Raw genomic sequence first — 13,561 nt, 5'->3', positions numbered from 1 at the left:
GAACAGTGTACAAGGTTTAGATCTTCGCTCCACCTGCTCTTCATCGATTTCAAGAAAGCTTTCGATAGCGTGAACAGGGAGTGTATCTGGAGTGCTGTATACAGGAGGGGCGTTCTGAAGAAAGTAATAGCTATGTTATTATCAGAGCGACATATGACGGCGCGTGTGAGTAGCACATGGAAAATGACCACAACTGTCACTCGAAAGCTGCAACCCATCGTCAACACTTATCTGCGACATGCCAATGGTGTACGCTGGCTTGATACTATTTCGAACAAACACCTTGGTAGGGGCATTGGCTAGTTATCTGCGGACGATGACAATTTCATTTCTGGCTACACCACGCAGTGGAACCCAAGATCCCAAGATGGCCGACGCATGGGACTTGGTCTAGAACAGTAGAGAAGGAATGTAGGATTGTCGGGAGATCCTGAAATGAGTTGAAACGTATTTCAACGGACAGTGTACGATGCTGTGTAGGTGTGTTTGACGCGGTAGACCCCACTATAAACAAAGTTATATTAGGGAAAAATTGCCTGTTTCATGTGAATTTAATATAACCCAAGGCAAGAAATAGCAATATCGCACTAACGCACAGTCTGACATATTGAATACGGATACCTTGGGATCTATATAGAAATGAAACTATCGTACAACATACATACATAAGGAATGCATGAAAAAAATTTCGTACTTGAAACGCCAAGCTTCCGGTTTTCGACAAGTTTTGTGTTCATTGGCTTGGTAAATAATTCAATATACAGGGAAATATCATAACTTTACTAAAATTATACTCATAGCCTGTGTATGAAAAATGAAATATAGAAAAAATACCCACTAAATTAGTATATATAGCTAGCACCTGCACCATACATAGATAAAGCTTAAATATGCTGCTACTCTTCGCTGTATAACCATATTCTTCAAAAAAACTTTGATTCTACTTTTTACTGACGTTACACAGTCTTTTAATGTCATCTTCTAAAGCTCTGGTAAAATATATGCTCGCGAAACAATATCATCTTTTCTAGATTGTTTATCGACTACTCCCCTCAAAGAGACTCTTATAAACGCTCTCTTGAAAAGAACACATACTTCTGGTGACAAAACCCATCACAAAAGTCCTTTTGACAAATGGGCAAACATGTCACCAGCAATAACATAACGTACACGTCGCATTTGTGTTTTGGAGGACCTTTTACGCGCAGCCACGAATCTGTTATAAATGGTCTAAAGTCAAGGAAGTGATGCGAAAAAGGCAGCCTTGTCTACCTTGCGCCAGGATGCTATTACCCTCCTTCCCTGTTTCCCCATTTGAAAATTTCCGATAGGGATGTAGCTAGGGCGTTTTATGGTACACGAATAAATCGTTTAGTCACAGGTTATTACGTGCAGTTCACCGTACGAAGGACGAACATTCTCGGCACGAAATTCCTTTAGGGAGGGATTTCAGTCAAGGGTTCGTTTGGTGCAGATGTTTTCTATGGAACGCTGCTGTTAATATTAAATAAATTTTCAATATTGGCATTACTTGGAACGATGGAATTTCGAGAATATGCGAGCCTGCATTGCTAGTTGAGATACGCATGTTATCCTACTTTTTAATTAATAGTAAGATAACAATAATTAATGGGCGTAAATCACCTTATTCGAGAAAAATCAACTAATTCGAGAATTTTAAAGTTATAATGATAAACTATGAGGAAATACCCATTCTCCAACAAGTGGCTTGCAGAGCTGAAATATCAAGCTTTGCTGTTTTAGTCATTTTGTAACTCATTTTACTGCGTGGAAACTGCCGTAAATTCTGATGAAGCCCGATTACTCCCTCCATTCTCAATTTCAATTTCCCGCTGTAATTAATTGTACTTTCACAGCTTCCTGTGCAGCAGCGCACCACACTCGTGTGGCTCTTTTTTCTAAACACTTTGGAAGATACACTCAATAAAACACACTCTTGCAAATGGCAAAGTGCCGTCGTTTTCTTCTACCATTTTTCAACACCCCACGCTTCCCCACATAGTAAACTTTATTTTCATTTTATTGAAAGAATTTAATTAAAATTCTCGAAATAAACCCACACACTTCCATGCACATTAAAAAGAGTTCCAGTTTTCATTGTATTCACTTTACATCGCCCGAGCCGACGGCGTGTCCTTGATGCCAGGGACGTTGTCGAGAGCAGATTTCAACCATTTATCACACAAGATCGGTATCCTCCCTTGCAATGAAATTTTCAGTCCACAGTCTGTGCTCCTTTTTATTACGCAAATGTTGAATTTTACCTTAATCCTACTAATCGATGAGATAGCGCATCCATGCGTTGCAAAAGCAGGATGGTCTCCGAGGGTGTAATATTTGCGAAGATGATAATATTTGAGGCTCTAAGGAGGCGAAAGCAATTTTTTCGCGTTTTATGCGAGGCTATTTAAACTGAATGAATGGCCCTGAAGGCGAAAGTAATATGCAATAAAAACTGCTCTTCAATTCGAAATTGGTCCTGGCACGAAAAGCTTCCTCGTAAAATCTGTTTTTGATGTTTTTCCCAGTCAAATGAAAATGTTTTGTTTGAAGATCATTATATCCACAAAGAAAAATTTGCCCTAATTGCGGAATCTAAAGAATTCTCAAAAATATAATGGAACCACTTAGAAAGATATGGTTTGGGTTTACTTTACTTGGATGCTTAATCTTAATTTGAAGGAATAGAAAATATAAGATTTTTGATAAGAGATCGCACAAAATTAGTCAAATCTTTTATAGGAACAATGAAAGTGCCATTTGAGCAATTCACGTAAGATAATTTAAACATGAGAATAAGTAAATAACATATAAAAAGCTTCAGCAAACAAAAGCATGTACACTGAAAATACAGGCCACATTTTCGTCTGAGAAGCTTGCTTTAAAGTGAACACAAAATTAGAATTAAAAAGTAAGAGATAATATCCTAGCGACATTGTTGTGTATGAGAACTCTTCCATTTCCGTCAGTGCGTAGGAAAAGAATTGAAGTACGAAAATCACTACCATCAATTTATCAGCAGAAGCAGCGTTTGAACTGCTGGTGGCAGGCAAACTAAAAATAGCTTTTGTCGTTTTCAGAGTCAGAGCAAGCGCCCCCAGGTGGTGAGTCAGATGCCTTGCATTTAGCCAATTGGTGACACTACGCACCAGCGATTACCTCAGGTAAAAAATTGGAGGGGAAAGCTCATTCTGCTGTGTGCCTTGCAAGCAAAAGGAGATCCTAGGGTCCAGCATACCACCGACAGTAGCATATGTCTGACACTTATATATATGGGCTGCCATTTATAACTTTTGTGGGGTGTAACACGTCAACTACACCTGCGCGACATAGTTCGCAATTACCTGAAGTGTGGTTCAGCTGGCCCCCCGCCCCTGTACTACTGCCATATACCAACACAGAGAGAATGCTAGCACAAAACAATCTCAACTTGATCTCGGTGTTGACAAAACTGTATTCCCAGATTTTAGGCATAGCTTCGAAAGCGAATCTAGCGGCTTTCATGCATCGGTCAATATCCCGTTAGTTGCCATCGTATGGTCATTGTTGCGGATAGGACCATTGACACTGAGAACCTTGGTAAGTTTGTGTTTACCTTCAATCCATCTCTGCCTGTCTCTCACTCCAAATTCAGATTCATTTGACCAAGGTCCATCATTCGGCAAGAGAGCAAACAGACACCATCAGTCGAGGTGTTCAAATGAACATGTCATAGTCCATTGAGTTCCTCCACGTCCTCCAAGGAAGGAAACATGAAGACCGCCACCGATAACAAAAAGAAATAATATCAGTGACAAAATGCAACCCTGGGGGATTCCGACTTAGACTTCAAAATGATCTGATATTCAACCTCGGTGCAAAACTTTATATTTTGCGCCATCATATGTCGTTCTGACGATAATTATCAGCTTTTCCAGAATGCTCTTATTGCACACTGTTGAAAGCTTCCTCGAGATCGATGAAGAGCATGTGTTGGGAAGATCTAAACTCTACACAGGGGGAACACTAGCACAGAACAATCTCAACTTGATCATAGTGTTGAGATAACTGCATTTCCAGATTTTAGGCGGGGCCAGTGAAAGCGGATCTAACGCTGTTAATGCGTCGGACAACATCTAGTTCGATGCCACGGTCGGCACAAAGCACGCTCCCTAGATATACAAATTGATCGATTCTTTCGATGCTCTTCCCATTAATGCAGATGCTTTCGATGTTCTTCCTATTAACGCAGATAGGGAGAGTGGGATGACCTGTCAGACTGAGAACCTTGGTTTTGTTCGTGTTTATTTTCAGTCAAACTCCACTTGCCTCTCTTTCCACATTCAGCACCATTTGGCCATAGCCCATGATCCAGTGAGAAAGCAAACAGATGTCATCAGCGTAGTCGAAGTGTTGGAGAAAGAGGTTATATTCCATTGAATTTCTCCACGTCTTCCGGACAAGGCCACATGGAGAACATCGGTGACAGGATACAACCCTGGCGGACTCCGCTTTGAACCTCGAAATCCTCTGAGATTTTACCTCGATGCAGCACGTGACATTTTACGCCATCATATGTCGCCCTAATAATAGCTATTAGTTTTTCCGGAATGCCTCTCCTACGTAGAGCACCCCAGATATACTCCCTGTTCACGCTATCGAAAACTTTCTCGAAATCGATTTGAGGTGCAGCGAAAATCTAAATTCCACGCACTTTTCCAAAATGATCTGTAGGGAGTTGATATAGTCTATGCAGGAGGGTCCGGAGTGGAAATCAGCCTGCTCTCTGTCGATCATGCCTTCGAGATTTTCTTTGATGTATTCCAGAATTATTTTAATTATTATCTTTGCGACGGCAGGGAGCACGTAGATTCCCCTCCAATTGTCACACTCGAAACGTGTCCCCTTCTTTGGAATCTTAACGGTCATACCTTTCTTGCACTTTCTGCGAAAGGTTTCGGATTCCCAAGATTTCCGTACGAATGGCAGAAGCAAGTAAATGCAGTTGCACGATAAATAACTCTGCGGGGAGACCATCAAGCCTAGCGCCTTTACTCCGTTTGAGTGCTGGGGGTATACTCAGTGTATCTGCCGTTCGATCAGCAAGATGTGTAGCTCTTCAACTGATGAGGGACAACTGAATCATACAAGCGGTTGATATTGAGACGCAAGCGAACGTTAGCGACCATAAAATGGTGAGCCCTTTCAAGGCCAATAACAACGCCTCTCTTGTTACGCACATCCAAAAGACAACTGCTAAATGTACTGCTGATCGCAAAGTAGTTGATCTGATTGCTCGTACGCTATCGGTCAATTGAAACCCAATCGATGTTATGCCCGACTCTGTAATCGATCAAAGTGCCACCAATGGCGGAGCCACAGTACATCTAATAAATAGTATCCACACTCAATGGACCGGACTTGCGAATGTATTGAAGAACCTTACCCGTACACATCATAGGCACTACACCACATGTAGATGCTGCCAGATTTTGAGGGCCTATGATGTGTATAGACAAGCCAAGACCGTGCTTTCAAATTACATGTCCAAGCAAAGTGTTGCCAGACCCCACCTTGGCATTCAGATCACGCTCACAATAAACTGCGTGTTATTACTCATAGAAAGTATCTTTCTCCACTATGTCGAAAGTGTATAATTGTGCTGCTCCTTAATCGTTCTAAGGGCTTTCGTAACCGTTATCGAGGAGCGTGAGCACATTGCAGAAACCAATCGTAGCCCGACAGCCAGAAATCTTTGGCGTGAGGCCAGTCTCTATGTAAGACATTGTTGACGTTAGCAGTCAAGTTTCGAAATTTGCAGGTTGCTTGCCCACACAAATTTCTATCCCTTTGGTCGCCTCTTACGACAAGCAGAGGAGACCTTGAGTGTATCTTAAGCGCCAACTCGGGGCTTAAACACTTAACAAGGGCGCAATGAATCGCAACACGAGGACAGTAACCTAGAGTGGTGTAAGTACTTGCAAGCGAAGAAGGAGATGCACAAGTCGGCTCTTAGCTATTAGTATGTTAAACCTGTTTTTGAAAATTTCACCAAGGATGGTTTCCTAAAAAGTTGTTTGTTTTAGGCGATCATTCTACAGCAAACGTCGAATGGAGTATCCATATTTCACTGGCCAGGTTCAATGAGGGACAGATAACTCTGGTAAAAGTTCTAGACATAATGGACTGCCCATTTGGCTTTAAATTCTAACTAGGTACAAAACAAGTCGGGAAACCGGAAGCTAAACGCTTCAGGTACGAAAGGTTTTGTGTATTTCTTTGTACGTAGCACGTAATATATCCATATATTATGTGAGAGTATCCACTTTCGGGTGATATTGACATTCATAGTCTTCAATTTTCAAAGAAGCAACAAATTTGAGGTATTATAACTTTGTTAGTAATAGTGCGATTTCCACCAAACTTGGTAAGATCATGCTCTATATTATATCACTGGTACTAGGATGAACTTAAGGGGGGTTTCTAGTCAATTACAAAAAATGGTAGTAATATACTATTATTAACTTTATTTAAACAGATATCGGCATATAGTGGCAGCCTCTTGATTTTTTTCAGATTTTTCGGTTTGGTGGTTTCTGAGAATGGCCCCCTTAAAGAAGTGATCACTTTCAACCCTCTGCGCTCCCCACTCTTCCAACGAATGTCGAAACTAAGATCGGCTTTGAAAAGTACTAATCGAGACCTTTAATTTGATACCCCACATGACTATATTTGATGAAAAAAAATTTTACACCCCCCTTTTGCGTGTATGGGGACCCCCCTTAAATTCGACGTAAAAGGATATAATTCACTGCATGCGTGAGCATTCACAGTCCCCACCTTTCTACCAAATTTGGTGTCAATCGCTATAACCGTCTCCGAGAAAAATGCGTGTGACGGACAGACAGACAGACAGACAGACGGACAGACAGACAGACAGACAGACAGACAGACAGAGAGTAAACCCGGTCTGGATGCTGTTCCCAATAGAGCCCTTAAACTCGCTGTTAAGACCAGACCCGATTGGTTTATCAGCGTGTTCGAGACATGCATGATAGAAGGAATTTTCCCCGATCGGTGGAAGAGGCAAAAACTAGTTTTGCTCCCGAAGCCGAATAAACACCCAGGACACCCTTCATCATACCGACCGATTTGCCTTATCGACACGGCAGGAAAGATGCTCGAAAGGGTCATCTACAACAGACTGCTCCCTATCATCGAATACAAGGATGGACTATCGGAGCGACAATTTGGATTTCGTCAAGCCCACTCAACGATCGACGCCGTAGACGCTGTTTTGAAGCTGGCTCGAGACGCGATGTCGTCTAAAAAATGCTGTGCCGTAGTGACGTTGGACATCAAAAATGCGTTCAATTCCGCAAGCTGGGAGTGGATAAAAAGTTCACTGGCTAACACGGGTGTCCCTAGTTACTTGACTAAGCTCCTCAACAGTTACCTTTCGGAGAAGACACTATGGTACGACACGGATGAGGGATCCAAGCAGTACACCGGCACCGCAGGAGTACCACAGGGCTCAGTGTTGGGTCCTCTCCTGTGGAACGTCATGTACAATGGGGTCCTTGTCCTTCCCGTGCCAAAGGAGGCCACGATAATCGGTTTCGCAGATGATCTAGCTGTGGTTGTCGTCGCGAAAGAACCTGAAGACGTGGAAATGTACGCTAACGAAACCATTAGCGCCATAAAAGCGTGGCTGGAGATGGTTCAGCTTGACCTTGCGGAACAAAAGACGGAGGCGGTCTTGATTACCAATCGTAGGAAGAGGAATACGATTAATATTCGCGTTGGTGGTCACGTCATCACTTCGAAGCCGGTTATCAAATACCTGGGGGTGATGATTGACGCTAAGATCAATTTCAGGGGACATCTGGACTATGCCTGTGAGAAAGCGGCAAATACCAGCGTATCATTAGCGCGGATGATGCCTAACATTGGAGGTCCAAGGTACAGTCGCAGATTACTTGTAGCCGGAGTGGTTCGCTCCACACTATTATACGCGGCACCAGTTTGGGAGGAAGCATTAGCGTGTGAGAGTAATCGTAGGAGAGTAAATATGACTTACCGCTTAGTGGCGCTAAGGGTGTGCAGCGCCTTCAGAACAATATCAGGCGAGGCAGCGTGTGTTATTGCGGGAATGATCCCGATAGACATTCTGGCAAGTGAGACACGCTGCCTGTACGAGACAAGGAAGATGAATCCTCTTGAAAAGGATGCAGAATGCCGAAAGGCGGCAAGGCGGGAGTCGCTGAAGAAGTGGCAGAAAAGGTGGGATAACTCGCAGAGGGGTCGCTGGACCCACACTTTGATTCCCCGTATTGAAGAGTGGATCCAGCGACGACACGGTGAGATTAACTACCATCTGACGCAATTCCTGTCAGGACATGGCGGTTACAGGAAGTACCTGCACCAATTCAGGCTGGATGATTCTCCCTTGTGTCCTGAATGTGGTTGCACACCTGAGGACCCGGAGCATGTTATGTTCCACTGTCCACGATTTCTCTCAGAAAGGAGGAGTCTGGAAGACTCCCTGAAAACCACTCTAAGCCCGCAGAATATCGTCGGGGAAATGTTCAAATCGGAGGGAAACTGGTGTGCGGTGAACACCGCCATCAAACGAATACAAGAGGAACTGGGAAGAGCGGAGCGCGCAAGGAGGACGCGAAGAACGGAAGGCGTGGTCGCGTAAAGCGCAGTCCACCCCGCGAAGTAATGCTTTGCGGCGGTCCCGCGGGGAAGGAAAAAGGAGAAAGTGGGGGTGGTTTTAGTGGGTGAGAATCCTACACGCTGCTGCAACCTGGCGCGGCAGTGTCTTTCTAAGATTTCCACCTCCATCCATAAAAAAAAAAAAAAAAAGACAGACAGTAAACCGATTTTAATAAGTTTTTGTGTTTACACAAAACCTTAAAAATGAAGAGAGGCCGAAAAAGTTATGATGGTTGCATGGAAGGAAGTCTGTTCCTCCAAATAAGTAGCGATGTAAAAAGAGTAGCAGGAGTATATCAAGTCAGAAGTACTTAGTATAGTCCAGGCGCAGCAAATCGGCCGATTGCAAATGTTAAAACTTAATTAATAAAATAAATACCCAAATAAAAGTGCAAACGCATTTTCCCGGATTTTGATTTTTTTACAGTGTTGACAGTTATTCCCAGGATTCACTCGACCGATTTTAATAAATCTTGTTGGGTTTTCTATATTAAGAAATATCACCAATAAATAAAACAAGTCGGGAAACCGAAAGCTCGGCGCTTCAGGTATGAAATGTTTTGTTTGCTTCTTCTCTAAGTATATTTGAGTGCAGAACTATCCCATTTGTACGTAGCCTACTATGTATATGCATTTAGCATGTCAGACTACTCACTTTAGTGTGACATTGATGATGATAGTTGCAGTAAATTTACACGGCAAAGTCAACTTTGAGCTACTGTAACTTTGTTAGTAATAGTATGACTTTGATCAAACTTGAAGAGAACATGCTTCATATTATACTCTATACTCCTACCAACTTTTATAACTCTGGGATAAACTTAGGGGGGATTTTTCACTCAATGTCCCCAAAAATATGTAAATATACTATTATTAACTTAATTTGAGCCGATATCAATATGGGGAGTATTTTGAGGCCTGGACACCATATAGAGGCAGCTTCATTTTCAGATTTTTCGGTTGGGTAGTTTTTGCGAATGGGTCCGTTAAAGAAATCATCACTTTCCACCCCTCCCACTCCCCGCCCTTCTGGCAAATCTCAAAACTAAGACCGGCTTCGAAAAGTGCTAATTTGAGACCTTCCATTTGATACCCAACATGACTATATTCGGTGAAAAAAAAATTCTCACCAAATTTCGTGTCAATCGGTATAGCTATTTCTGAGAAAAGTGCGTGTGACAGACAGACAGACGGACAAGTGGACAGACAGACATTGAATCGATTTTAATAAGGTGTTGTTTTGCAAATAAAACCTTAAAAATAATTTTTTTAACCAGAGAAAAAGTGTCAAAAATTGCTCATTTTTAAGGTTTTGTTTCTAAAACAAAACCTTATTAAAATTGGTTTACTGTCTGTCTGTCTGTCCGTCTGTCTGTCTGTCTGTCTGTCTGTCTGTCCGTCACACGCATTTTTCTCGGAGACGGTTATAGTGATTGACACCAAATTTGGTAGAAAGGTAGGAACTGTGAACGCTCACGCTATATAGTGAGCTACATCCTTTTACGATGAATTTAAGGGGGGATCCCCATACATGCAAAAGGGGGGTGAAAATTTTTTTTTCATCAAATATAGTCATATGGGGTATCAAATTAAAGGTCTCGGTTAGTACTTTTCGAAGCTGGTCTTAGTTTTGACTTTTGTTGAAAAGGTGGGGAGTGCGGGGGGTTTAAAGTGGTCATTTTTTTAACGAACCCATTCTCAGGAACTACCCAGCCGAAAAATCTGGAAAAAAACAGGGGGCTGCCACTATATATACCTACTCAAATAAAGTTAATAATAGTATATTACTAAAATTTTTAGTAATTGACAGGAGAACCCCCCTTAAGTTCACCCTAGAATCACAAAATGTATTGGCTACAGTATAGATCATGATCCTGCCAAATTTGGTGAAAATTGCACTATTACTAACAAAGTTATACTAGGTAAAATCTGTAGCACCTCTGCAAATTCAAGTCTATGAATGTCAATACCACTTGAAAGTGGCTATTTTCACATAATATATGCATATTTTACGTGCTACATGCTAATGGGACAAATGCACGCCCAAATCTCTTTATAAAAGAAATACACAAAACCTTTCATACCTGAAGCGTCTAGCTTCCGGTTTCCCGACTTGTTTTATATTTGATGTTGGTTAAATTGTTGGCATTTGCTAATAATATTAAACTCAGGGTGTGAGGCGTATGAGGTTGACCATTATCAACACAGGGCTTTCCATCAATTGATTTATTTAAATCGCTTTCTAGAAAATAGAGGGCAATGGAAATTTTGGCTATATTACACGGAGCTGTCGTGCACTCGTCGCTCCTCACATCTTTTTCTTTTTGTTCAGTCTTTAGTTCACAAGTGGGGTCGGCTCGTGGTGATCGGTTTCGTCATTTTATTTTATCAAATGCCTGACCAGGATGTAATCTTGAGACCTTTAAATCTCCATTCAGCGTATCAAGCCACCATTGTTTTGGCCGGCTTTTTGGTTGCTTACCATTGCTTTTGATGTTCTAACCAATACTGGTGTTGAATTCTCGTTAGCGTGAATTACGTGACCACACCATCGAAAACGCCTCTCTTGCAGTTTTTCCATGATCGGTGCAAACCTTTATAGTCGGCCAATACTCAAAACTATAGAGAGCGGCAGACGGACGACATGGCAGTAAATTTTAGATTTGGGACGTGCCCTGATACGTCGATCACAAAAAACACCAGTTAGGGAATGCCACTTCATCCAGGTTGCGTTAATGTGTGAAATAATTTCATTACGCAATTCACCATTGGCAGATAGCATTGACTCGAGATATTTAAATCGCTGAGTTCTGGCAATGGCAGTAACCTGCCCCTCGAGATATTTAAATCGCTGAGTTTTGGCAATGTCGGTAACCTGCCCCTCGAGATATTTAAATCGCTCAGTTCTGGCAATGGCAGTAACCTGCCCAGGCCGAATTGGTTGAGCGTCAGCCTCTCGATCTGCCTGCCACGGGTTCGGATACAAAATCGTCATGGATGTTTTACTTCGTCTTTGTGCTTCTTCCACTGCTCTAAGTTTATGGCCTGCACAATATTGAGTGTGATGGAAAGAAAGCTGGAGCCAGTCTCATTGAAAATATTAATTCGAGAAAAGAAACTGGATGCCAGCGATCCCAAAAAACAGTGAATAACAACATATATGTATACGAGGGCGGTCCGATAAGTACTTAGCCTCTCCGCCCGATGGCGCTACTATCGCAAGAAGTATTTACTGTCGTGTAGAACATTCTCGTAGACGGCTACTGTCAAAATTTTAGTCGAATAGGACTTGTAGTTTTGTTTTTAGCGCGTGTAGAAGCGGGCGTGCGGGCGAATTTTAGAAAAATGGAAAAAGAACAATATCGGTCGGTGATTCGATTCTTGTTTTTGGAAGGGAAATCGCGCAGCGAAATCAAAGAACGCTTGGATGCTGTGTACGGTGACGCTTCTCCTTCGATGGCGACCGTCAAAAATTGGTTTAATGAATTTCAACGTGGTCGCACGTCAGTTTTTGATGAGCACGCCCCGGTGCCCCGAAAACGGCTACTGCGGAGAAGAACGTTACAAAAATCCATGACCTTGTATTGGCAGACTGCCGATTGAAGGTACGCGAGATAGCCTAGACAGTAGGCATCTCAAAAGACCGCGTGGGTCATATCCTGCACGAAATTTTGGGCATGAGAAAGCTGTCGGCGAGATGGCTGCCGCATTTGCTCACTCCGGACAACAAGCGCAACCGTGAAACCACTTCAGAGCAGTGTTTGACGCTGTTTAAGCGCAATTCGAAGGAGTTTCTTCGTCGTTTCGTGACCGTCGACGAAACATGGATCCACTGGTACACTCCAGAGACCAAGGAACAGTCGAAACAGTAGACTTTACCCGGCAAACGTGCTCCCAAGAAGGCAAAGACTGTGCAATCGGCAGGAAAGGTGATGGCCGCCGTTTTCTGGGATTCACAAGGTGTGATCTACATCGACTACCTGGAGAAAGGCAAAACGATCACAGGGCTGTACTATGCCGAATTATTGAGCCGATTTGACGCCGAATTGCGGAAAAAACGGCCGCATTTGGTGAAGAAAAAAGTGCTCTTCCACCACGATAACGCACCGGCTCACACTTCCGCCGTCGCCACGGCCAAATTGGTCGAATTGGGCTACGAACTGCTGCCCCATCCACCGTATTCCCTAGATTTGGCCCCGTGCGACTATTATTTATTTCCTAACTTGAAAAAGTCACTCGCCGGGCAGAAATTTGAGTCGAATGAGGAGGTTATAGCCGCCACGGAAGCCCACTTTGCAGACCTCGAGAAAACGTATTTTTCAGACGGGTTAAAGAAGTTGGAGCATCGCTGGGAGAAGTGTATCGAGTTAAAAGGAGACTATGTCGAGAAATAAATCGCCACTTTTCAAAAATTTTCGTTTTTTTTTTGGTAGGCTAAGTACTTATCGGACCGCCCTCGTATATATAGAAGGATCCAAAACTTGGCTCTTCCTATTTATCATTATATTAAGAATGATTTCGATATCTATCATATGATTGCAAGAGTGCGCATGATTCCAAATTGACGCGTTTTGAAATTTTCATAACAGCCCCTATTGGGCTTGCTTACTATACTTTTCGTGTTATCGGTGTTTTAATTATTAAGAGGAAGTTACTATATCAAACACTTGAGCTATAATTAAAGTTTAACTTACCGTGTGCAGTCATCCTCGCAGTCCTATCAGACAGCTTATAATTCCTTGGATTGAGCGACATTTTCTCCTCTGAAAAACGAATTTACGGACGAAATAAGTGGCTTGCATTTAACTATGATGTGGAACATAGATTAGTGCTTTGACGT

General features: G+C 42.5%; 1 protein-coding gene across 8 annotated transcripts in view; it reads right to left on the bottom strand.

Moving 5' to 3' along the window:
- The window catches only part of LOC119650350 (glutamate decarboxylase), a 71,407-nt gene that overhangs the window by 43,929 nt on the left and 13,917 nt on the right, over positions 1–13,561 (bottom strand). For all 8 annotated transcript variants that reach the window (XM_038053026.1, XM_038053024.1, XM_038053025.1 and 5 more), the window contains one exon: positions 13,416–13,484. In XM_038053026.1, coding sequence (XP_037908954.1) covers positions 13,416–13,476 — 61 coding nt within the window. In that variant the 5' untranslated portion in view covers positions 13,477–13,484. The remainder of the gene's footprint in view (positions 1–13,415; positions 13,485–13,561) is intronic.

This window comes from Hermetia illucens, chromosome 2 (assembly GCF_905115235.1).
Source record: "Hermetia illucens chromosome 2, iHerIll2.2.curated.20191125, whole genome shotgun sequence".
Classification (NCBI taxonomy): Eukaryota; Metazoa; Arthropoda; class Insecta; order Diptera; family Stratiomyidae; genus Hermetia; species Hermetia illucens.
Note: the sequence above shows the minus strand (reverse complement) of the source record. Positions and strands in the feature narration are given on the sequence as shown.